The sequence below is a fragment of the Phyllobates terribilis genome, unplaced genomic scaffold, assembly GCF_046119375.1.
Source record: "Phyllobates terribilis strain yellow unplaced genomic scaffold, ASM4611937v1 Scaffold_1__5_contigs__length_1240528914, whole genome shotgun sequence".
Lineage (NCBI taxonomy): Eukaryota > Metazoa > Chordata > Amphibia > Anura > Dendrobatidae > Phyllobates > Phyllobates terribilis.
In genome coordinates this window covers 315,142,896-315,166,141 of record NW_027362761.1, presented here as the reverse complement: position 1 = coordinate 315,166,141, position 23,246 = coordinate 315,142,896, and the positions used below count along the sequence as shown (strand labels likewise).

Genomic DNA, 23,246 nt, shown 5'->3' with positions numbered 1-23,246 from the left:
GGCTAACAGTGTGCCCGCCAATAAAGAGAATAATATTCACTGCTCTCCACTCAAACAGTCTCGGACATGAATATTCCAGCAGCTGACCTCAGCGTGTAGGGGAGCATGGCAGTGACGTCCTGCTTTTTATATGCTGAAATCAGCTGCTGGCATCAGAACGCAGCACTGCGAGGGAGTGGAAGGAAAGTGAGTATTATTTTTTATTTTTTTATGTGTGCGGCGTGATGGGGGCCATGTATACCAGGATGGGGGGCCATTTATATCAGGATTGGGGGCAATGTATACCAGGATGGGGATGGGATGGAGGGCATGTATACCAGGATGGGGATGGGATGGAGGCCATGTATACCAGAATAGAGATGGGATGGAGGCCATATATACCAGAATAGGGATGGGATGGAGGCTATGTATACCAGAATGGGGATGGGATGGAGGCCATGTATACCAGAATGGGGATGGGATGGAGGCCATGTATACCAGAATGGGGATGTGATGGAGGCCATGTATACCAGGATGAGGATGGGATGGAGGACATGTATAAAAGGATGGGGATGAGATGGAGGCCATGTATAAAAGGATGGGGATGAGATGGAGGCCATGTATGCCAGGAAGGGGATGGGATGGAGGGCATGTATACCAGGATGGGGATGGGATGGAGGCCATGTATACCAGAATAGGGATGGGATGGAGACCATGTATACCAGAATGGGGATGGGATGGAGGCCATGTATACCAGAATGGGGATGGGATGGAGGCCATATATACCAGGATGAGGATGGGATGGAGGACATCTATAAAAGGATGGGGATGGGATGGAGGCCATGTATACCAGGATGGGGATGGGATGGAGGCCATGTATACCAGGATGGGGATGGGATGGAGGCCATTTATACCAGGATGGGGATGAGATGGAGGCCATGTATACCAGGATGGAGATCATATATACCAGGATGGGGACATATATATCAGGATGGGGGGCCATATAGGGGACATATATATACCAGGATGGGGGATATTGGTGCAGAATTGGGGGACATTACCTCTATAACAGTGTCAGCAGCAGACCCCCTCCCCCATAACCGTGCGCCATGACCACATTTTTTGCTTCAATTTTTTTCTATTTTCCTCCTCTAAAACCTTGGTGCGTATTATGGTACAGTATTCACTTAGAAAATTGGTGACGTGTTCAATACTTATTTCACGCGCTGTAGGTCACTGGCTCCCTTTACACCTATTGAACTCATTTGTATCTGCATTCTGAGGATGTAGATACCGTTGAAGTTGAGACGCTGATTGAAGGGGATGTGTCCACCCAACTTCTTGGCCCCACCGTGACCGAGTAGTTAGCTGCTATTATACAGACTCTCTGGGCACCGCTGTGGAGGACAGCAACAGAGATTGTAACTACTATTACTTCAAAGTCTCTTTGGTGTTATGTTCTTAGCCTAACCCAACAAGGTGAGCAGATAATCCCCCCCACACACACACTTCGCATCACCTGGGCATCTTCATTTTTCATATCTTAGTAACTGAGTTGCGCTACAAAGTGCTTGTTTCTTCTATTTCCTTTGTGAAATACTCGAAGACTCAGAATGTGGGTGGTCCATATGTCTTGTTTCTTAGGAAAATTGTTTAATTACTGTATCTACGTGCTTTTAAATGAAAATATATACCAATATTCTTTATGGATTAAATCTATGCTGGTATACTCTCAGATCATCAAAGGCTGCATAGGAGCTTGTCTCCCAATAAAAAATATATATATTTTTTGCAGAGATCTGATGTGCCAGCCAAGAGAAATCTAGTGTAGATTCTACACAAGATTTCTCATGACTGGCGAATCAGATCGCTACAAAAAAAGATATATATTTTTTTAAGGACATGTACCTATACATCTATACCAATACTTCCAAAAAAAGCTGCTGGAAGGTTGCCTTTAAAGGCAAGAAGGCTGTGCTGAATAGTAATTTCCTATGCTACTTCAGGCCCTTCAATAAATAAACCCAAATAACACTGCATACATCATTATAATATAGCAAATTTGCAGTGCTATGAGCAGTGTTATTCAATGGTGGCCCTGATGGTCAGGTCTGGTCATATGCCCTGAGCAGCCATGTTCCATATTGTAGCACCATTCCGCTAGGGAGGACTGATCCAGTATTACGTTATATTAGTAACTGGCTTAAATCTATGTGTTTGGCGCATTTTTAAAATAATTACATCCAAAGTACCAAACAAAGAGTATTAAAAACAAAACCTTCTTGTTTCTGTGGAGTCACGTAACACCACCCAGCCAAATAACAGCTGGATGTTACCCTGTGCAGTACATACTAGTGACCCTATGGCATCCTGTCATATAGTGTACATATTTCCATAAAATGCCCAATCATGTCTGAATCATAATGGATGTTGCCTAATTAACAGTACCACTTTTTGGCTAAATAGCACTTTGATACAGTTGTAAATTACAAAGTAAACACTTGCTTGCTTAAAGAGAACCTGTCAAGTTGTCCATGCAGTCCGATCTGTGGACAGTATGGTATAGAGAAGGAAGAGCTGAGCAGAATGATATATAGATAACTTTTCCTACAAAAATGTATATCAATCTGATCAGCTCCTCCTGCTCTATAACATCCTGCCTGCAGATCAGATACCATTTTCAACATGACAAGTTCCTTTTAGACAAACATTGGTAAGTGACAAGACGTTTATCATTTATACGCTAGTTCACATCAGTATATAGCATTTTAGAAATATCAGCAGAAATCAGAAAACCACTTGAAGAATCCTGGTGGTCACAAATGTCAGAACATGAGTGATGCTCCTTGCAGCAGGAATAGCTGATACACCCCGAGCAACTACTTGTAATGGCAGCCCTGCTATAACGCAACATATTTATGTTACCTTTAATTATAACATCTCACTTCCAGAAAATTCACAAACATGAAGGGTACAAAGGTAGTCAGAGGTAGATTTATTTCTATAATGCCGTTGAAGATTTGAGTGAAATAGAATATTTTGACACTTCGGAGCCATTATTTTGTTAGAGAATGGAAGGCATTTCCTAGTGACAATCTTGTACTTAAAGAAGTAAAAAGAACACTAGAGGGAGCCACTTTATCAGGTATTTTGCAATGGCCTCAAAGTTTAACGGCTTCGTGTGAGTATTGTCTTTAGGGCTCGCTCACACTGGTGTATGATGCTCATCTGCCAGTTTTTCCTCAGCTCTAATCGGACTGAGGAAAAAATTGCAGCATGCTGCGAGTGGATGGGAGAATCGGATCACACTGGCCAATGCAAGTAAATGGCTGCGAGAAAAAAAATTGATTTTTATTCATACATCTCAAAGAAAAGCCACCATTTCATCAGCCAAGCACAGTAAATTCACAGTCCAAACCGTCAGTATAGAATAGATAGATAAATGTCCTGTAGATATTTAATGTTACAAGCCCCAAAACATATAATAAATTAGCACCAGTTAGAGCTTTTCATGTGGCACTGAGGACTCTTGTCAAGTGTGTCTCGTCAGCAAGTGAAACAACCTACGTGTCTGTGCCTGAGGGTCAATACCCCTGTGTGCATGAGAGAAGCTGCAGCACATGGTCTGTGGTCGCCCTGAGTAACGGTTCCCCCAGAATTCCGAAGAATTCATGTAACCTGTCTCGCCCCTATCTGAACCTAGCGGCGTGCGTGTAACACAAGACTGGGACAAAAGAAGCAGCCCTGCGCATAAACCCCACCAGACTGCTTACTATAAGCCCACCCCCACACATGCACACACACACACACCATCAAGGCACAGTGGTTAAGTGAATTTTGCTTTAATTGGTCATGCCTTTCACCGCTCCGTCTTAAGTTTGGAAGTTATCCCCTATCCGTAGCATATCAGATAACTTCTCAATCACTGGAGGTCCGATCGCTGGGACCTTCACCACTCCCAAAAACCACAGCTCTGAGTGTGATTCCAGTAGATGTGTGCATAATTGACCACCGCTCCATTCACACCAGGCTTTTCAGGGATTGTGGATGCCCCATTAGTCAGACCCCAAGCACTTGGGAATTTCTCGCCTGTCTCATGGATAGGGAATCACTTCTAAACATGAGATAATTTATTTAAGCAAGTTGTCCAGGATTAATTTTTATTTGCCCATAGGCTTGCAGACATAGAAAATAATGAACCCACCAATACTGACCATCTGTCAACAGTAGCGTTGAGCGAATTTGTTCGGCATTTCAAATTCGGGTTCGTGTTCGGGGTTCCGGCTTGTTCGCTCAAAAAAATCGGCTCTGCCCATGAACATCCCTGATTTGCCACGCTGTCACGCAATGTTATCATGGGCAGAGCCGATTTTTTGGCATGAACAAGCCGGAACCCTGAACACGAACCCGAATTTGAAATGCTGAACAAATTCGCTCAACACTAGTCAACAGGACTGGAGAATTGGTAGTATGCAGTGTATATATACACTGACGAGCAAAAGGGTAATAATGTTTTGAACTTTTGACTTCCAGGCTCCATCACCATCCATTACTACTTCAAAACATGAGACTACTATCATTTTATCATTTTGGCTATCTCATATATAAATTTGGCTTGCAACTATTTAGCATATGATTAGTTATGCAGATTCCTGTCATGTCACTGCATTGTTATTGTTTTGCTCCTAAAAATGTTAAGAACATTTTTTATTATTTTGTAAATCCACCTTTGTCCTTCAACACTGCCTGAATCCTTCTGCGCATGCTCTAGATCAGATTCAAGCATGTCTCAACTGAAATCTGATCCCAGGTCTCTTCTACACGTTCCCAAAGTTGGTGCATACTGGTCGACTCATTTGGGTATGTATACACCTTTTTCTTCAACTCTACCCACAAGTATTCGATTGGGTTGGGGTCTGGGGACTGTGGAGGCCAATCTAGCACCTCTACTTCATTGTCATTGAATAATTTCTTTGCCAATCTCGACGTAAGCTTTGGGTCATTGTTCTGCTAGAACACTATGTCGTCCTTTTCATACTTGAATATAGTACTCAAGTACTGTATACGAAGTAACTCGTCGTGTATAATTCTCACATATAGCTCAGCACTGAAACCACCATCTATCCTGGTCAAGAATCCAACGCCTTTGGCTGTGAAGCGATCCCATATCATCAAGTTTCCTCCACTGAACTAGACAGTTCCTTCAATTTCTCAATTTGTTAGCCCCTTTTTCACTTGTTTCTTTCAGACTCATTTGCACCGATGAGAGTCTAGTCCATTGACTTTCTTCTCATCACTCCAATTTTCTACTGTCCACTTTTCATACTTTTTTGCAAACTCAAGCCGACACTTCAAGTCAAGACTTCTTCACCCTTTTTCTGGCCACCATTCCAGACTTGTGTAAAATGCATCGCTCAGTACTTTCATGGACATCTGTGATCTCACCATTACAAAGCATACAAGTCACCTCCACTGCCATCTTTATCGTGCCAGAACTGATAGACCTTGTGATGAGACTACTTGTTGACTCCGATATTTTGTCTGGACTTCTACCTCTTGGCTTTTGAATGGATGAACGGACTTCATTTTGTATTCTTCCAACTGGCACTCACATGATGCAGTTTGGCAAGCTTCTTGGCCGAGAGACCGCTATTGATGAGCTGGATGATGCCGTTTCTCTTTTCTTGGGAAATCTTCTTAATGGTTGCTCCTCAATTTGAACCAGTGACCTTTCGCTTGGGAATCAACCTAATAACACACTGAGTTATTAGAAATAGTGAGAACAGGTTGTAATTTGTAGTATACAGAAAGAAAAAAGGGTTTATCCACCACCAGGAGCAAAACAGTAACAATACAGTGACATGACAAGAATCTGCATAATTTATTATATGCTAAATAGTTGCAAGTCAAATTTATGTATGAGATAGCCAAGATGATTGTCTATAAAATGATGGTAGTTTCATGTTCGAAGCAGTAGTGGATAGTGAGATATGGAGCCTGAAAGTCAAAAGTTCAAAACATTGTTACCCTTTTGCTCATCAGTGTATATACAGAATAAGGGCATACACTGAGAATTACATTCAGTATACAGGTGTCATGCTTCTGGGTTTGAACCCTTGAGCCTGTGTTTTGTGGTCGTGTTCTCTGTCCACCAAGCCACAGCAGATACATCTTTTCTCCAGGAGTTTAGTTTCTGCGATCCTTGCTTCAGTCTTTTTAGGGTAACAAGTGTTTTCATTTACTCATTTGGCTGCCCTATCACCTTTCAGATGCAGCTTTATATTCTTTCACCCTGCTGGTATTTCCTGCTGGTGATAGTCTCATTTGGATGTCCGGGTTTATCTATCTGCTGTTTATGTTTTTTAGCATGCATTTATCTTAAGTTTCTTTTTAGGAAGTAGGCGGCATATTCTCTAATAGTACATGCTTAATCCTTTATTTTGTATTTCTTGGTTGGTTTAACTCACTCTGGGATTTCTTTCTATTTCAGCACACTTTCCCTTCTGTAGGTAATTTGCACTCTGCTCTGCACACCCATTCTTTTAGGAAGAACGTGTAGCGCAGCGCTCGATGGCCTTTTCAGGCAGTAAAGCTGCCATAGTCTAGTCTGCGTTTAGGGCTATCTCAGCTCATGAGGGACTGCGGGGTCAGGATCTCTAGTCGTCTGTACAGGAACCGGCAGAGTCAGTTGTAGTTTTTAGTGTGTTACCTATTTTCCCGAGTGAGTTGCTACATTATCATAACAAGAGGACAGAAGAAGTACTACTGTGCAGTATGTATATGCAGAATAATACAGGTACTGAGGTTTACAACCAGTATACAGGACAGGAGAAGTGGTACTGGGCAGTGTTTATACACCGAATTATACAGATACTAAGAATTACATCCAGTATATAGGACAGAAGTGGTATTGTGCAGCGTCTCTGGTCTTGTCTCCCATTGAGCACACGTGGGATGTCATTGGTTGGTAGTTGCAAAGCAACAGCAGATCTTAATGATTTGTGTGCTCAACTGCATTCAGCAAGAAAACCAATAAAACAACCTCATTGATAGTAGCCAAGGCTTGTAAGTGTGTGTATTTCTGCATGTGGCACTCATACTCAATACTTAATAAATCTAGATGTTTTGAAAATGTTGTTTCTATTTTTTCATCATTTATATTGTAAGATGGCTGCCAGACAGGTCCTCAAGGGGAGATATGTATCATCGAGGTTGATAGCCTCAGTAATGTAAACCTGATATAAATAATGACTGTGTAATTTGTCATCTGAGGTTTACAAAATTTTAGGACCTTCTAAGGATCAGATGTGTTTTTTTATGATGTCCTAATATGTAAAACTATATAATTCAGAGAAGGTGTACTTTATTTTTCTTATAATTGTATATACATGCACACATTGTTCCAAAAAATTAAGGTAACACTTAAATCACACATTGGATGTTAATGCACAAAAGGTCCAAGTTAAAAATCTTTTGTGATAATTGTGCAATTCGTTAAGAACAAAATGATGTATCACAGGTCAATAAAACCAAAATCATCATTTGACTGAGGGCTGGATTCCGAATTTTCACTAAAAAAAATAAATAAATCACGGACGGATACAGTTTGCATAAACTTCATCACAGCAACTTATAATATGGCTCCTTATTGTATAAGGCTTCCATGTGCCTGTATGCAATTCCTAGAACATCTGATGACACTGCAGATGGTGTCTTGAGGGTGCTTCATCCAAACATAGATCAGGGTATCAGTCAGTGAACTCCTGGACAGTTTCTGGTATCTGCTTCATACAGTCGAGACTGTGCTTGGAGACACAACAAATCTTGCAAGAGCATGTATTAATGTGCCACCCTGAAGAAGCTGATCTAACTATGCAACCTGAAAGGACTGTAGGTACCGCCTCATGCTACCAGTAGTAACAAGGACACAAACAAAACGCAAACTAAAGAAGAATCAGTCAGGAAGGTCAAGGAGAGATAATTGTCTGCTGCTACCACCTGCAAAAATGTTACTTTTGGGGGTGTTTAATTTCTACCAAAGCAGATGAAATTGATTTTCAATCACTTATGCTTCTTAATTGGACAGATTGGTTCAACGGGAGAGAGGGTGAGGAGACTGCATGGGGTCCCTAAAGAACCTATCATTGGCCTATGAGAACAGCAGGTCTGAGCTTATTCATCAAGCGGTGTACCACTGGGCTGCAAGCTGGGCCAAATAATCATGTATCTGAGTGAAAGCTGAGTGGTGGGTCTCCTGTAGTTAGGCAGAGAACCTAAGTTCCAGAATTATCAGAGCGGTGCAACGTTGTAAATCCAGAGTGTTGTCAAGTTGAGAAGGTGACCTGATAGGGTGAAAGTGACCAAAAATGCAGGAGACTTCATTTGTGGGGGAATCTAAGATTGTAGGATTGTTGAGACCTTAGCCCTTAGGAAAGTTTTATTTCTGGAATAAATATAATATTCATAAGGTCAATCTCAAACTGTAATCATATACAGACCCTAATTTTAAGATTTAACTTTTATTGATCAATACTAAAAAAAGGTCTCAAGACCATAAAAAGACACACAACAAAACATCACACACAAAAAAAAAAAATTGTGATTGTTTAAGCCTAAGTCTGACTGATATCCTAGGCTTACCCTGGACTGTCCCTGCCTACCAGGGAAGGTTGGCACCCTAGAGGGAAGTGTTGTGGCTCCCCCGCTCCTCGGTGGCTTACCCTGTGGTCCCTCACACAATCCTTAGCTGTATAAACCAACTTTGCGAGGTCCTCTAGTACTATACAGTGTCCAATCTCAATGCTAAGGGAAAGTGCAGCTATAAATATATTCAATCACAAACAGATAACTTATAAATGTATCCAAGGATATATAACGATGTACAAGTGACCATAACAGAGGTCACTCCTCTCTGGACAGGATTTATTTTTAATTTTGAACCCTCTTGGCCTAATGGCAAAATACTCATGAAAATTAAAGTGCAGAGTAAAACACATATACAGTACAGACCAAAAGTTTGGACACACCTTCTCATTTAAAGATTTTTCTGTATTTTCATGACTTTGAAAATTGTACATTCACACTGAAGGCATCAAAACTATGAATTAACACATGTGGAATTATATACTTAACAAAAAAAGTGTGAAACAACTGAAAATATGTCTTATATTCTAGGTTCTTCAAAGTAGCCACCTTTTGCTTTGATGACTGCTTTGCACACTCTTGGCATTCTCTTGATGAGCTTCAAGAGGTAGTGCAATGTGCTTTTGCATACATCTGAGCCCACATATAGATAAAAGTGCAATATGCCTATGCATACATCTGAGCCCACTGTCACTCAATTAATTAGCACACATAAATCTTTAAACTAACAACGCCTCATCAAATTTGTATATATATATCTAGAGTGCCATCAGTTAGTCTCAATAATATAGCTCAGAATACTCAGATTCTATGTACAAAACTTGATCATATTTAAAAATAAGAAGGATTGTACTCATCCAGAGAGGTCGTGCCCTGTGACGTGCAGTTGCTGCGGCCACTGTCACTTCCCGGCGCCTGCGCACAAGATCCCTGCAGTGCAATGAACATAGACGGGAGGAAGAAGTGCGCCTTGTGCAAAAAGTGAAGTGCGCAGGCTTCAGGATTTGGCCGCGGCAACTGCATGTCACAGGGCACTGTGATGTGGAAGGTAGGGGGGAAACATTATAATTCACACAGGAGGCGAGATTTCTTCCGGGCCCTGGAACTGAAAGGCATCAGAAACCTGAAAGAATAAAAAGAAATTTCACAGCAACAAGACCTCTAGTATGAGGCATACAGCTGGAATAGATTTACATTTCTATCACCTGTTTGCCCATGTTAGTAGGTGAGATAAGTCCTAGGGGATGACAGATTTCCTTTAAGTCTTTGAAAAATGACCAGTCCTTTGGGAGGCAGTACCTAAGCTAACAAAGAATGGGACAGTACTGGTCACGTAGCGGACTGGGATACCTGTGATGCAGAAAGCTGGGTGACATGCACATTTTCGGGTTAATAACCAATGATAGTATGGAGTAATTCCATTAAAATTAGTGGCCTAGCAATCATGAGGCGCTACAGAGGTGCTGAGCACATCGAATGTAGTTGTTGGTTTGATCCTGTAAGCAAGGCCTAGGCAGAGTAGGCTGTGGTCGTCCCCTAACCAGGTAATCACGTTTACAACTACGATGGTGCATCTAATCATGGGTATAGGCGAACCTCAGCAGATGACCACCCTGTTACTGAAAAAAAAATCTCTATACAAAGACCAACACTGATATTGCCTCCATATGGTGACCATATTGAGGTAAGTACCAGTCCTGCAGAAAGTATATAAGATTATAATACAGTTATATATTGGGACTTACAGATGACGTTCTTTCTGATGGAGTTGTTCACTTTTCCCGACTTTTCCATCTTGCCCAGACCATCATAATAACTTCTTGCAGCCTCAACTTGTCTGCAAAGTTTAGAATGCGAGGACCCCAACCAAACTCCGACGCATGTTTAGGCCCCCCACCGCCTGTTTCCCTTGCCAATAATACACCAGGTACAAATTGATGGGTTAAGATCGGTCACAGCTTTATTAAATTATCCGTTTATTTCCATTAGAAAGGCATGTAACTTCTCAAACCAGCTCGTTGCCAAATGCCCTGTGTCTCGTCACAGGCAAGTCAGCCAACAAGCGGAACTCTCCAACATATCCTTTCTTTATTTCCAGGCCGCTGTGACTTGTAAAGTCTCAAAATTATCCATTTTACCGTGTTCTCAAAGGGGAGGGAGGGTGGGACAATCGATTCCAGGACCACAGGGGGAAAGGAAGGAGGTTGGGACATCTCTATCTTTATATACTTATGGGACGGCTTGTGCCATCCGTCCCTTTTACTTTATTGGTCCCTTCGGCCACGGCCTGAGAAGGGGCACCGCAGACAGAGGCACTTTCCTTATTTAGTGCAGTGCCTGCCACAACAAAGACACGTTTGAATTCTCACATTTCCAGCACCTTCCCCATCTATTTCACCCTGCACAAACTCCCTATCCTACTGTCACCCCAATGCTTCAGTTTTTGTCCCTCTTACTGGATCTGCTGTGGGGCCCATGACTCCCCTATGCAGCACAGTATGATGGGTCCACAGCTTCCTATAAATAGTATAATTCCTCTTCACACTCTAAAATAGCCACCCACACTAGTCTTAACACAATATAATGCCCCAATACTCCTCTATACACAGGATAATGCACCCCACACTGTATGATGCCCTCACAGTCTCCTTACAAGTACTATTAAAATAAAGAATGAAAATCATATACTCACCTAACTTTGGATCCTGGTGAGTCCATTGGCAGACAGTGGCAAGACGTGGGCGGCTCAATAGGGTGATGTCATCACGCCAGGGCACGCACAGGACGTCAGAGTCCCGGCTGCAATGATGTCATTATGTCGCTCCGCCCCTGCTCAATACTCTTTCAGTGCGTCACCTTGCCCTTCTGTAGGCTGCAGGCCTAAAGCGATCTGCGGCCTACAGAACTCAGAGTGGTCTGATCTACCATAGAATTTAACTGTATCAGCATGCTGCACACACTTATACAGTGGCAGTCACTCCCAGTGGGCCTCTTCAAGCGAGGGGCCAGGGGTGACCACCTCCTTTGCCCCCTTGGTAGCTACGCTACTGCGTCCCAGAGATCCAAAGCAGTACTGAATGACAAACAAAAGCCAGCAGCCAATGGACTCTCTATGGTCTTGTGAAGTATCACAGGCTTTTCTGGCCCTGGTAGAGGACAGTTCAACAGTGAACATAAATTTAAGTACTGCAACCCTCAAGTATTTTGTACCACCCTGTGTGATCTGTAACCAGCAAGAGTATTGTGCCACTTGAGTATGTAACCATCTATCATTTGCGCCACTGTTGTGAAGGAAATAAGTAATCTGTTCCACAGCCATTCTAAAATGGAAGCTCGCCATACTGCTTTGTCAAGTTTTTCTGATTAATTCTACACCCCACATCTTTAGCAACTATTGGTTTATATGAATCAATATCCATGTAGCTTGCAGCTTGAGAAGGTTTATGCGTCGTGACACCAGCTCCGTGCTCCCTGATCTGCACAGATGCTCTGCACACAGTGAGAATACATTTGGAGTCAACAACATCTGCAAGAGCATTTAGGAAACTCTCTTGAGCCTGTAATATGCCCACTGGGTGTTGCTATTAAACTCTTTAGCGTCCATGATTCTTTTTTTTTTATTTATTTTCTTACAGCCATAAATGCATTCATGTAACTCCACCTATGTTACTGTACTAAGATGCATAACGGCTCCTGGAGAGACTGGAAAGAATGGATTCATCTTCTGCATTTCTGCTTAGTACCAATCAAATTGTCTACTTTACTGTCTATGCTATTCTCGCATCAGTAATTGTGACATTTAACCTTTCTGTTTTAATTCCTATAATAGCGAAAAAATCTTTGAGAAATGAGAACCGATTTCTATATATGCTTAGTACTTGCAGCAGTGATCTTTGTACTGGCTTCTCCTGTTTTTATATTGGCTCGAAGGGGGACGCTCTGGATATGCATTCGTCCCCTGCCGACACTCGTTATATTGTCCCTACTTTCCTGGGTCTATCTTACCTTGTTACACTGGCTGCACAGGCAGACAGATATCATGCAGTGTCCTCGCCATACAAATACCTGCGAAGGATGACTGTGATGAGGACTGTATTTCTTATTCTGGGCCTCTGGGTCTATGCCTTTCTTATTGTGGCTATAAATAATCTGGTGACCTCTAATGTGGCAATTAAGGTGACTAGTGCAGGGACATTTTTCTGCTACTTTTTTACGATGGTAATAATGATTGGTTTGAATATAAAACTGTTCATGATCGCTAAATACCAGATAGAGAGAGACCCTGCTACTTCAGAAAAGGAAGCAAAGAGAGCCTCCTTATATTTAATAATAGTCGTGTCAGGGTTCTTCCTAGTAACCTGGTTTCCCACCATCCTCCATATCAGTCTTTGTGACTTCATTGCTGTCCCATGTCAACCTATGGAAAAGAAAGGTACGGCAGTACTAAAGTTCCTACCAAGAATGAACGCAGCTATCACCCCCATGTTATATGTATACGGCTGCAAGCCTCTGAGACAGAAGCTACGCAAGGTTTGGAAAACCGTATGCCAGTGTAATAGGTAAGCTTTAATACGACTTGGTTTTGTATTGTCATTGAAAAAAATAGCTTACAGTATAAAGTTTTCAGTTGCACGCTTCTGATGTAGCCAGTAACTAACTACAATGTAGTTATAACCTGACTTTGATTATACCGAGCCAGATCTGTAGTAATTACTAGAAAGTAGAGAAATAATTCCTATTTCTATAATGAGATTTAGTTATTTTCAAATATTTTACAACATATTGTAAATCACCACCTCTAAAATATGCACACGATAAGAAAAGAAACAGTAAATATGACACTGAAAAGCCCCTGCTCGATTCTTATAATACTTTGCCTCTGAAAGAAATAGAAAGATGGCAAAATCTGTTTGAACAAAGTACTACAACAATTCAAGTAGAAAAATACAATAAATCTGACATGATGTGTTAAAGGGAACCTTTCACCAGGACAAACGTGGCCAGTTTTTGCCCTCATTTTATTGCTGCTGCTCCACTGAGGACTTAACTTAAATTTAAATTAGTTAAATTACATTTTAAATCCACCATATAGTTCCAAAGATATGGTCCTTTTTAATTATTGACAATTTTTATGGTGTCTTCCAAGGGAGCCTGGCTCACAGGATTCATTGGGGGCATGTCTTTAGGATGCTCCGAATAATTACCCCATGAGCAATGAGTTAGGTCTCATGCAGATGGTCGTATTATTTATCAGTCCGAGTGCGATCCAACAAAACATCGGATTGCACCCGGACCAATGTTAGTTTATGGGGCCGCGCACATGTCCAATTTTTTCAAAGGAAAAAAATCACTGCATGTCCGAGTTTGATCTGATATTCGAATCGCACTCAGCACTGCAAGTCAATGAGTCCGTGGAATTCATTGGACTGCACTCGTATGACATCTGAATGCAGTCTGATTTCTGTGTATTGACACAATGGAAAAAATGGAGACATTTATTTTCTCCATCTTCTCCTCATCTGAGAGAATCGGATCACTCTATGTTCACACTCTCATCAATCTGATCAAGAGTGTCATTTTGCATAATCGGCTTGATTCTCTCGGATGAGAGAATCTACGGCCGTCTTCACCTGCTTTTAGTAAAGACTATAAAAATTGGCAGCAAATAAAAAGGCCCACATCTCTGGAACTGTATTGCAGATTAAAAAAGAAAAATCAATAAACTGAATACTCAGGGGAGCAGTGTGAATAACATAAGACAAAGAACTGGCTTCTTTTGACCTGGTGACAGGTCCTCTTTAACTACAAGCTCGTAATTTTCTCAGCAGTGAAAACTGAAAAAAAAATGTTTCAGCCAATATAAATATTTTAGCATACTCTGGGGTTTTATTAGGCTGAGTTCACACAATGCGTTTTTCATGCGTTTCCGCGGCGTTTTTGCAGTTGCGTAAACGCCGCGGAAACGCATGAAAAACGCATGGTAGAAGGGAAGCAATGTTCCCCAATGGAAATCCGCATGTGCTGTGCCCATGATGCGGATTTTTCCGCAGCGTTAACGCTGCGGTCAAAAATCCGCAGCATGTCAATTAATTTTGCGGAAACGCGGCGAAATTGACTTGCATTAGAACGCGCCAATTCCGCAAGACAGCATTTGTACTTGCGTTATTGGCGCGTTCTAATATGCGGATGGTACCCGGGTGTGGAGGAGAGGAGAGTCTCATCCACACCCAGATACCATTAAAAAAGCTGTAAAAAAAGAATAAAATAAAAAATAAATGTATTCTTACCTTCTGTCGGCCCGCGCAGCGCTCCCGCTTGGTTCCCGGCACTTGCAGTGAGTTGTAGGACCTGCGGTGACGTCAGAATCATGTGACGGGTCACGTGACGCTGACGTCGGCAGGTCTTTCAATTCAAAGTTGCCGGCAGCCGGGAACTTTGTAAAGCAGGACAGCGCGGGCCATCAGAGGTAAGTATATACACTCTCTCGGGTCACACTATATAAATCCATGCTGTTTGCATGGATTTATATAGTGTGACCTAGTTGTCAAGCACTTTCCAGGTGATGCTAAAATCGCCTGGAAAGCGCTTGTCAATCTGCATGCGGAAACGCATGTCAATCTGCATGTGGATCCGCATGTATTCTGCAGGAAAAACGCATGCACAATCTGCATGCGTTTTTTCTGCCAGGGAGATGCAGAAATGATGCAGAAATTTTCTGCTTCATTTCTGCATCGTGTGCACATACCCTTATAGTATTATTTATTTTACAGTCATGACATGATGGTAGTATTAATAATAAGGCTAAGTGCACACTGCATTTGTTCATTAAATCAAACATAAACAGTGGGAGAAGCTCCTAAATTAGCTGGCCCACAGGTCGCCATTCACCAGACGGAGGCCAAAAGTCTGTTATTTTGGCCTCTATTTGGCCAGTATGCATCTGCAAACTAATTATTTATCTGTGTAGGAAAGTGCAACAAACTGTTTATCCTGTTTAAACCAAACTGTTTAAACCAGGGGAGGAGTCCTGAGGAGATAATTTGCATATTCCCACTGCATTTTGGGGTAAGTGAAGAGTCTCCGCGAGCTCAAAGAACACTGGATTTTTGCTGTTGGAGCTGAAAAGAGGACATCGGTAAACCAGGGGAGGAGTCCTGAGGAGATCATTTGCATATTCCCACTGCATTTTGGGGTAAGTGAAGAGTCTCCGCGAGCTCAAAGAACACTGGATTTTTGCTGTTGGAGCTGAAAAGAGGACATCGGTAAACCAGGGGAGGAGTCCTGAGGAGATAATTTGCATATTCCCACTGCATTTTGGGGTAAGTGAAGAGTCTCCGCGAGCTCAAAGAACACGGCGCGCGCATTTTGAAGCTTTTTTTTTAAGCTTTTTTCACTGTTTTCAGAACATTAACAATAAGAACATGGAAGAGTCCAGGAGCCATTTGGTGAGCTGCATATCCTGCTACATGTTCACAGACTTGCCAGTGGAAAAGCCAAACTTCACATACCAGAAATGCAAGCTTGTGTCCCTGTTGGAGGAAAAGTTGCGAAATATAGAAGAGAGGTTAACTACCTTGAAAATCATTAAGGAAGGTGAAGAGTTCTTAGACAGAGCAGAATTATCTCTTCATGATTCAGAAAGAGAAGAAATTCGAACTGCACCTGATGAAACAGAGGAATGGAAGCATGTGACCCACAGAAGCAGGTGGATCGAGAGGCAGTCAGCACCCATACTGCTCAGGAACCAGTACCAGGCTCTCACGCAGGAGAACCATGAAGAAATACAGCAAAATAAGACTTTGCCAGCAATGAATAACCTTGTAAGCCCTCAGAATCCTCCTGGATGGAGAAAGAAGAATGTTGTGAAGAAAAAACGGAGAGTGGTGGTCATGGGGGATTCCCTGTTAAGAGGAACAGAGGCCGCTATCTGCAGACCAGACATAACCTCAAGAGAAATGTGCTGTCTTCCAGGAGCAAAAATTAAAGATGTGTCTGACAGGATATCAAGACTCTTCAGACCTACAGATCACTACCCATTCCTGCTAATACATGTGGGGACAAATGACACCGCAAGAAAGGACCTGCAAACCATCTGCAGTGACTTTGAAGACTTAGGCAAGAAAGTGAAAGAATTGGGAGCGCAGGTGGTCTTCTCATCCATCCTCCCAGTGGATGGCCATGGAACAATGAGATGGAATAAGATTCTACAGGTGAACAACTGGCTACGTCGATGGTGCCGTCAACAAGGATTTGGATTTCTGGATCACGGAATGAATTACCTATACGATGGACTACTTGCTAGAGATGGGGTGCACCTTACGAAGACTGGAAAACATGTATATATGTAAAGACAAAACAATTTAAATAATAAAAATATGGGAGGAAGAGAAACCAATCACAAACTAAAATGTTTTTATACAAATGCACAAAGCATGGGCAACAAACAAGGAGAATTGGAACTACTAATGCAGGAAAAGGAATATGATGTCATTGGAATCACTGAAACTTGGTGGGACGATACACATGATTGGAATAAAAGGCTAAAAGGCTACAACTTATTTGCAAGAAACAGACTTGATAAACGAGGAGGAGGTGTTGCATTGTATGTTAGAAAAGCGTATATCTGCACAGAGATTGAAGCTTCAGAGACTGGGAGTTCTGTGGAAACTGTTTGGGTAAGAATACAAGGAGAGAACAACGGAAAGGACACCATTGTAGGCATTTACTACAGGCCACCTGGGCAAGCTGAAGATATGGATGAACTCTTTATGTATCAAATGACCAAGTTCTCCAAAAAATATGACGTAGTGGTCATGGGAGATTTCAACTATCCAGACATTTGTTGGGAATCTCTCTCAAGTAAAACTAACAGGTCAAGCAAATTCTTATCCTCTCTTGCTGACAACTTTATCTTCCAAAAGGTAGGGGAGAAAACAAGGGGATCTGCTACTTTGGATCTAATCCTTATAAACAGGGAGGAAATGGTTGAGGAGGTAAAGGTGGCTGGGACCCTAGGAGGCAGCGATCATGCTATTATAGAATTTTGGATAACTAGAGGAGGAAGACATGTGAAGACTCAAACTTCAAGGTTAGATTTTAGAAAGGCAGATTTTAAGAGACTCAGAAAGAGAATAGGAGGGATCCAATGGCTGGATGTCCTTAAGGACAAAAATGTCCAGGAAGGATGGGAAATTTTTAAAAATGAGATTCTCAAAGCACAATCGTTAACAATCCCGAAAAGTAGGAAGAATGGGAAGCATTTAAGGAAACCAGGATGGATGAACACAGAACTTAAACACATGCTAAAAAGAAAGAAAGAAATGTTTATTAAATGGAAAGAGGGAGGCATATCTAAAGAAGATTATAATGCAGTCTGCAGATCCTGTAGGGCACGTATCAGGTTAGCTAAAGCTGACAATGAATTAAGGCTTGCAAGAGATGTCAAAAGCAATAAAAAAGGATTTTGGGGGTATGTCAAAAGTAAAAGAAAAGTCAAAGATGCTATAGGATTTTTACAGGATGAAAATGGAGAAATGGTAAGAGAGGATGTTGAGAAGGCCGAACTTTTTAATTCCTATTTTGCATCTGTTTTCTCTCAGAAAGAAAATGTAACATCAACTGATCTTCACTGTCCTTTTAAAGGAATAGAGGAATCCAAGTTATCTGTAAACAGAAAGATTGTGAGGGAATATTTAGCTAACATAAATGAGTTCAAGTCTCCAGGTCCAGATGAATTACACCCCAGAGTACTGAAGGAGATCGTAGAAGAAATTTTAGAACCACTCTCCATAATCTTTGAAAATTCTTGGAGAACAGGAGAAGTCCCAGAAGACTGGAGAAGAGCAAATGTTGTTCCTATCTTCAAAAAGGGGAAGAAGGTGGACCCAGGGAACTACAGGCCGGTGAGTCTGACTTCTATACCAGGAAAGATCTTTGAACAAATTATTAAACAACATGTATGTAAGTACATGGATAAGAATGAAGTGATTAACCAGAGTCAGCATGGGTTTGTAACTAACAAGTCATGTCAGACTAACTTAATTTCCTTCTATGACAGAATCACTGACTGGGTGGATCAGGGAAATGCTGTAGATATAGTATATCTTGACTTCAGCAAAGCATTTGACAAAGTATCTCACACCATCCTTATTGAAAAAATGACCAAGTATGCAATGGACCAGGCAACTGTTAGGTGGATTCATAACTGGCTTAGTGATCGGACTCAAAGGGTGGTTGTAAATGGCTTCACATCCAGCTGGATGAATGTCTCAAGTGGGGTACCACAGGGCTCCGTCCTGGGACCTGTATTGTTCAACATCTTTATCAATGATTTAGATGAAGGAATTGAGGGTAAACTGATTAAATTTGCTGATGACACAAAGCTAGGAGGGATAGCTAATACTAGAGAAGAGAGAGAGAGGATTCAAAAAGACCTAAATAAACTGGAGCAGTGGGCAGCAACCAACAGAATGGTTTTTAACAGGGAAAAATGCAAAGTACTACATCTGGGCAATAAAAATGAAAAAAGCATATACAGAATGGGAGGAATAGAGCTAAGCAACAGTACATGTGAAAAAGACTTAGGTATACTAATAGATCATAGACTGAACATGAGTCAACAGTGTGATGCAGCAGCAAAAAAGGCAAATACAATTCTGGGATGTATTAACAGAAGCATACAGTCTAGATCACGTGAAGTCATTATCGGTCTTTACTCCTCTTTGGTCAGACCTCATCTGGAATACTGTGTACAGTTTTGGGCACCACATTTTAAAAAAGACATAGACAAACTGGAGCAAGTTCAGAGAAGAGCGACCAGAATGGTGACTGGTCTGCAAACCATGTCCTATGAGGAACGGTTGCAGGATTTGGGAATGTTTAGCTTGCAAAAAAGAAGACTGAGAGGAGACTTAATAGCTGTCTACAAATATGTCAAGGGCTGTCACATTGTAGAAGGATCATCTTTATTCTCATTTGCACAAGGAAAGACTAGAAGCAATGGGATGAAACTAAATGGGAGGAGACACAGATTAGATATTAGAAAAAACTTTTTGACAGTTAGGGTGATTAATGAGTGGAACAGGCTGCCACGAGAGGTGGTGAGTTCCCCTTCATTGGACGTCTTCAAACAGAGGCTGGACAGACATCTGTCTGAGATGATCTAGTGAATCCTGCTTTGAGCAGGGGGTTGGACCAGATGACCCAGGAGGTCCCTTCCAACTCTACCATTCTATGATTCTATGATTCCTAACGAGGAAAAAGAGGGCCACCAAAAAAATATATACTGTGTGTTACACATACAGTTGTGCTCAAAAGTTTACATATCCCGGCAGAATTTTTCCCTTTCTTGGCCTTGTTTCAGAGAATATGAATGATAACAAAAAAACTTTTTCTCCACTCATGGTTATTGGTTGGGTGAAGCCATTTATTCTCAAACTTTTGTGTTTTCTCTTTTTAAATCTTAATGACAACCAAAAACATCCAAATGACCCTGATCAAAAGTTCACATACCCTGGTGATTTTGGCCTGATAACATGCACAGAATTTGACACAAATGGGTTTGAATGGCTACTAAAGGTAACATCCTCACCTGTGACCTGTTTGCTTGTAATCAATGTGTGTGCATAAAAGCTGAGTGAGTTTCTGGGATCCAGACAGACTATTGCATCTTTCACCCAGCCACTGATGTTTCTGGATTGTAAGTCCTGGGGGAAGCAAAGTAATTGTCAACGGATCTACTGGAAAAGGTAGTTGAACTGTATAACACAGGAAAGGGATACAAAAAAATATCCAAAGAATTGATAATGCCAGTCAGCAGCGTTCAAACTGTGATTAACAAATGGAAAATCAGGGGCTCTGTAAAAACCAAACCACGGTCAGGTAGACCAAGAAAAATTTCTGCCACAACTGCCAGGAAAATTGTTCGGGATGCAAAGAAAAACCCACAAATAACATCAGCTGAAATTCAGGACTCTCTGAAAACTAGGGGTGTGGCTGTTTCAAGATGCACAATAAGGAGGCACTTGAAAAAAAATGGGCTGCATGGTCGAGTCGCCAGAAGAAAGGCATTACTGCGCAAATGCCACAGAGTATCTCGCCTACAATACGCCAAACATCACAGAGACAAGCCTCAAAACTTCTGGAACAAGGTAATTTGGAGTGATGAGACCAAAATTGAACTTTTTGGCTACAACCATAAATGTTACATTTGGAGAGAGGTCAACAAGACCTATGATGAAAGGAACACCATTCCTACAGTAAAGCACGGAGGTGGATCGCTGATGTTTTGGGGATGTGTGAGCTACAAAGGCACAGGAAACTTGGTAAAAGTTGAAGGAAAGATGAATGCAGCACGTTATCAGCAAATACTGGAGGCAAATTTGCACTCATCAGCCCAGAAGCTGCGCATGAGACGTATTTGGATATTCCAACATCACAACGATCCAAAACACAAGGCCAAGTCGACCTGTCATTGGCTGCAGCAGAACAAAGTGAAGGTTCTGGAGTGGCCATCTCAGTCTCCTGACCTCAATATCACTCTGGGGAGATCTCAAGCGTGCAGTTCATGCTAGACAGCCCAGGAATTTACAGGAACTGGAGGCTTTTTGCCAAGAAGAATGGGCAGCTTTACCATCTGAGAAAATAAAGAACCTCACCTACAACTACCACAAAAGACTTCAAGCTGTCATTTATGTTAGAGGGGGCAATACACTGTATTAAGAACTGGGGTATGTGAACTTTTGATCAGGGTCATTTGGATGTTTTTGGTTGTCATTAAGATTTAAAAAGAGAAAACACAGTAGTTTTGACAATAAATGGCTTCACCCAACCAATAACCATGAGTGGAGAAAAAGTTTTTTTTTATCATTTATATTCTCTGAAACAAGGCCAAGAAAGCAAAAATTCTGCCGGGGTATGTAAACTTTTGAGCACAACTGTATTTCACTATAGGTCCCTATGGAAGATGGATGCCATAGCATTCATTTAGACTGTTGCCATTGTCACTCGTATACCTTATGAGCTTATATGCCCAACAGTGTATACAAATGCATTATGCATTTAGCCTTACACAATTTTTAAATATAACCATTCAGAGATACTTCATTTTTTGTAGTATTGATATACAGCAGCACATACTAGTTTTATTAGTTATATTTGGTTTTGTGCACATGGTCGTATTACAGCTACATGTATGAGCCATATATTAAAAGGAATCTGTCAGTAGGATCAACCCTCTTGAGCCGTCTATATGGGCATGTAGGTCATAGGAAGCTGAATAAAATGATACTTTGATATCTGTGATCTGATTTCTAATTCCCCAGAAATCTACATTTCTCTTAATATGTAAATGAACTGTTAAGATCTATGGGCCGGACATAGATCTCCCAGAGAATCTGCTTCCAGCGCTTATTTTAAATGATAGGCAGCATTACCAGTGTGAGACATGTAATGATGGACAGTCTGCTCTCCTGATCTACATGTCTGACACTGGTAACACCACCTTTCATTTAAAATAAGCTCTAAAGGCAAATTCTTATGCAGATCAGTGTTTGACCCATAGCCTGGAACAACTCATTTACGTATTAAGAAAAAAGTGGATTTCTCAGGCATAAGAGATCGGATTGCAGATAGCAAGGCATCATTTTATTCAGCTTTCTATGACCTACATGTACCTACTCAGCTCATTTCAAATTGTGTGTTAATTCTTGATGCTATAAACATATCACTGATATTATAAAAAATGACAGATATGACATAATGGATATCATTTACTGATCCAACTTATAAAATACCTACGGTACTTGTATTCTTTGTTTTCCCAGGTCATTCTCCATTTCTCAACAAAGAACACAACGGACAGCAGTTCAGCCTTTGGCTGATGTTGTGATCATTAATACTGTGGACAAGTGACCACCAAAAAAAGGTCTGAAAGATATGTGTGCAGAGAAAAATCATGTCAGGAACTGCAGTTTGTGCAGATATGTCACAAATCTAAAATTTTAGGTTAAAAAAAGAAAACATTTTTGTGATACTTTATGTTCCATCATCTAACAACTTCCATATGGAAGAACCCAGCTGTACAGGTCTAATTCATCTTTATTTTTCATAAATTATGTTTTATTATTTTAGGAAAACAAATGATGTCGTATGTATGAAAAGACAAGACATTGCATTCAGTGTTTAGCTATGTCATTTGTTGTATACATACTGAATATATAAAATTGATGCCCATATATCTAGGTCTTCATTATTAATGAACATTGCAAAATAACTGAAATACACAGTAATATAAAAGACTATATACAACAGTAGGTGTATAAGTAGGTGTATAAGTGGATTTCTTGCCTTTTATCTAATCTGCGTTCTAGATATTCCTACATAAGAATATAGATCAATCATTGTATAATCCACCCATCCATTTTAAGAATCACCAAAATAAAGCAGTTTAATAATGTAGCAATACAATAAATCCCAGATTTAGGAAAAACAATTGTGTATCACACAAAAAATGCCTCTAAATAGTTGTGTGTTGCCACATAGACTGATGGTTAAGCTTAATTAAAGGTTATTTTTCTAAAAAGTAAAGGGTGATAAAAGATTATATGTACACTGTGTGCAGAATT

The 23,246-nt window shown here is 41.0% G+C and overlaps 1 protein-coding gene across 1 annotated transcript; it reads left to right on the top strand.

Moving 5' to 3' along the window:
* The first annotated feature begins 12,333 nt into the window (after positions 1-12,333).
* On the top strand, positions 12,334-22,533 carry LOC141261942 (adenosine receptor A2b-like). The gene is made up of 2 exons (XM_073676260.1): positions 12,334-13,181; positions 22,446-22,533. The coding sequence occupies exons 1-2, from the start codon at positions 12,334-12,336 to the stop codon at positions 22,531-22,533; spliced, it is 936 nt and encodes a 311-aa protein (XP_073532361.1).
* The last annotated feature ends 713 nt before the right edge of the window (positions 22,534-23,246 follow it).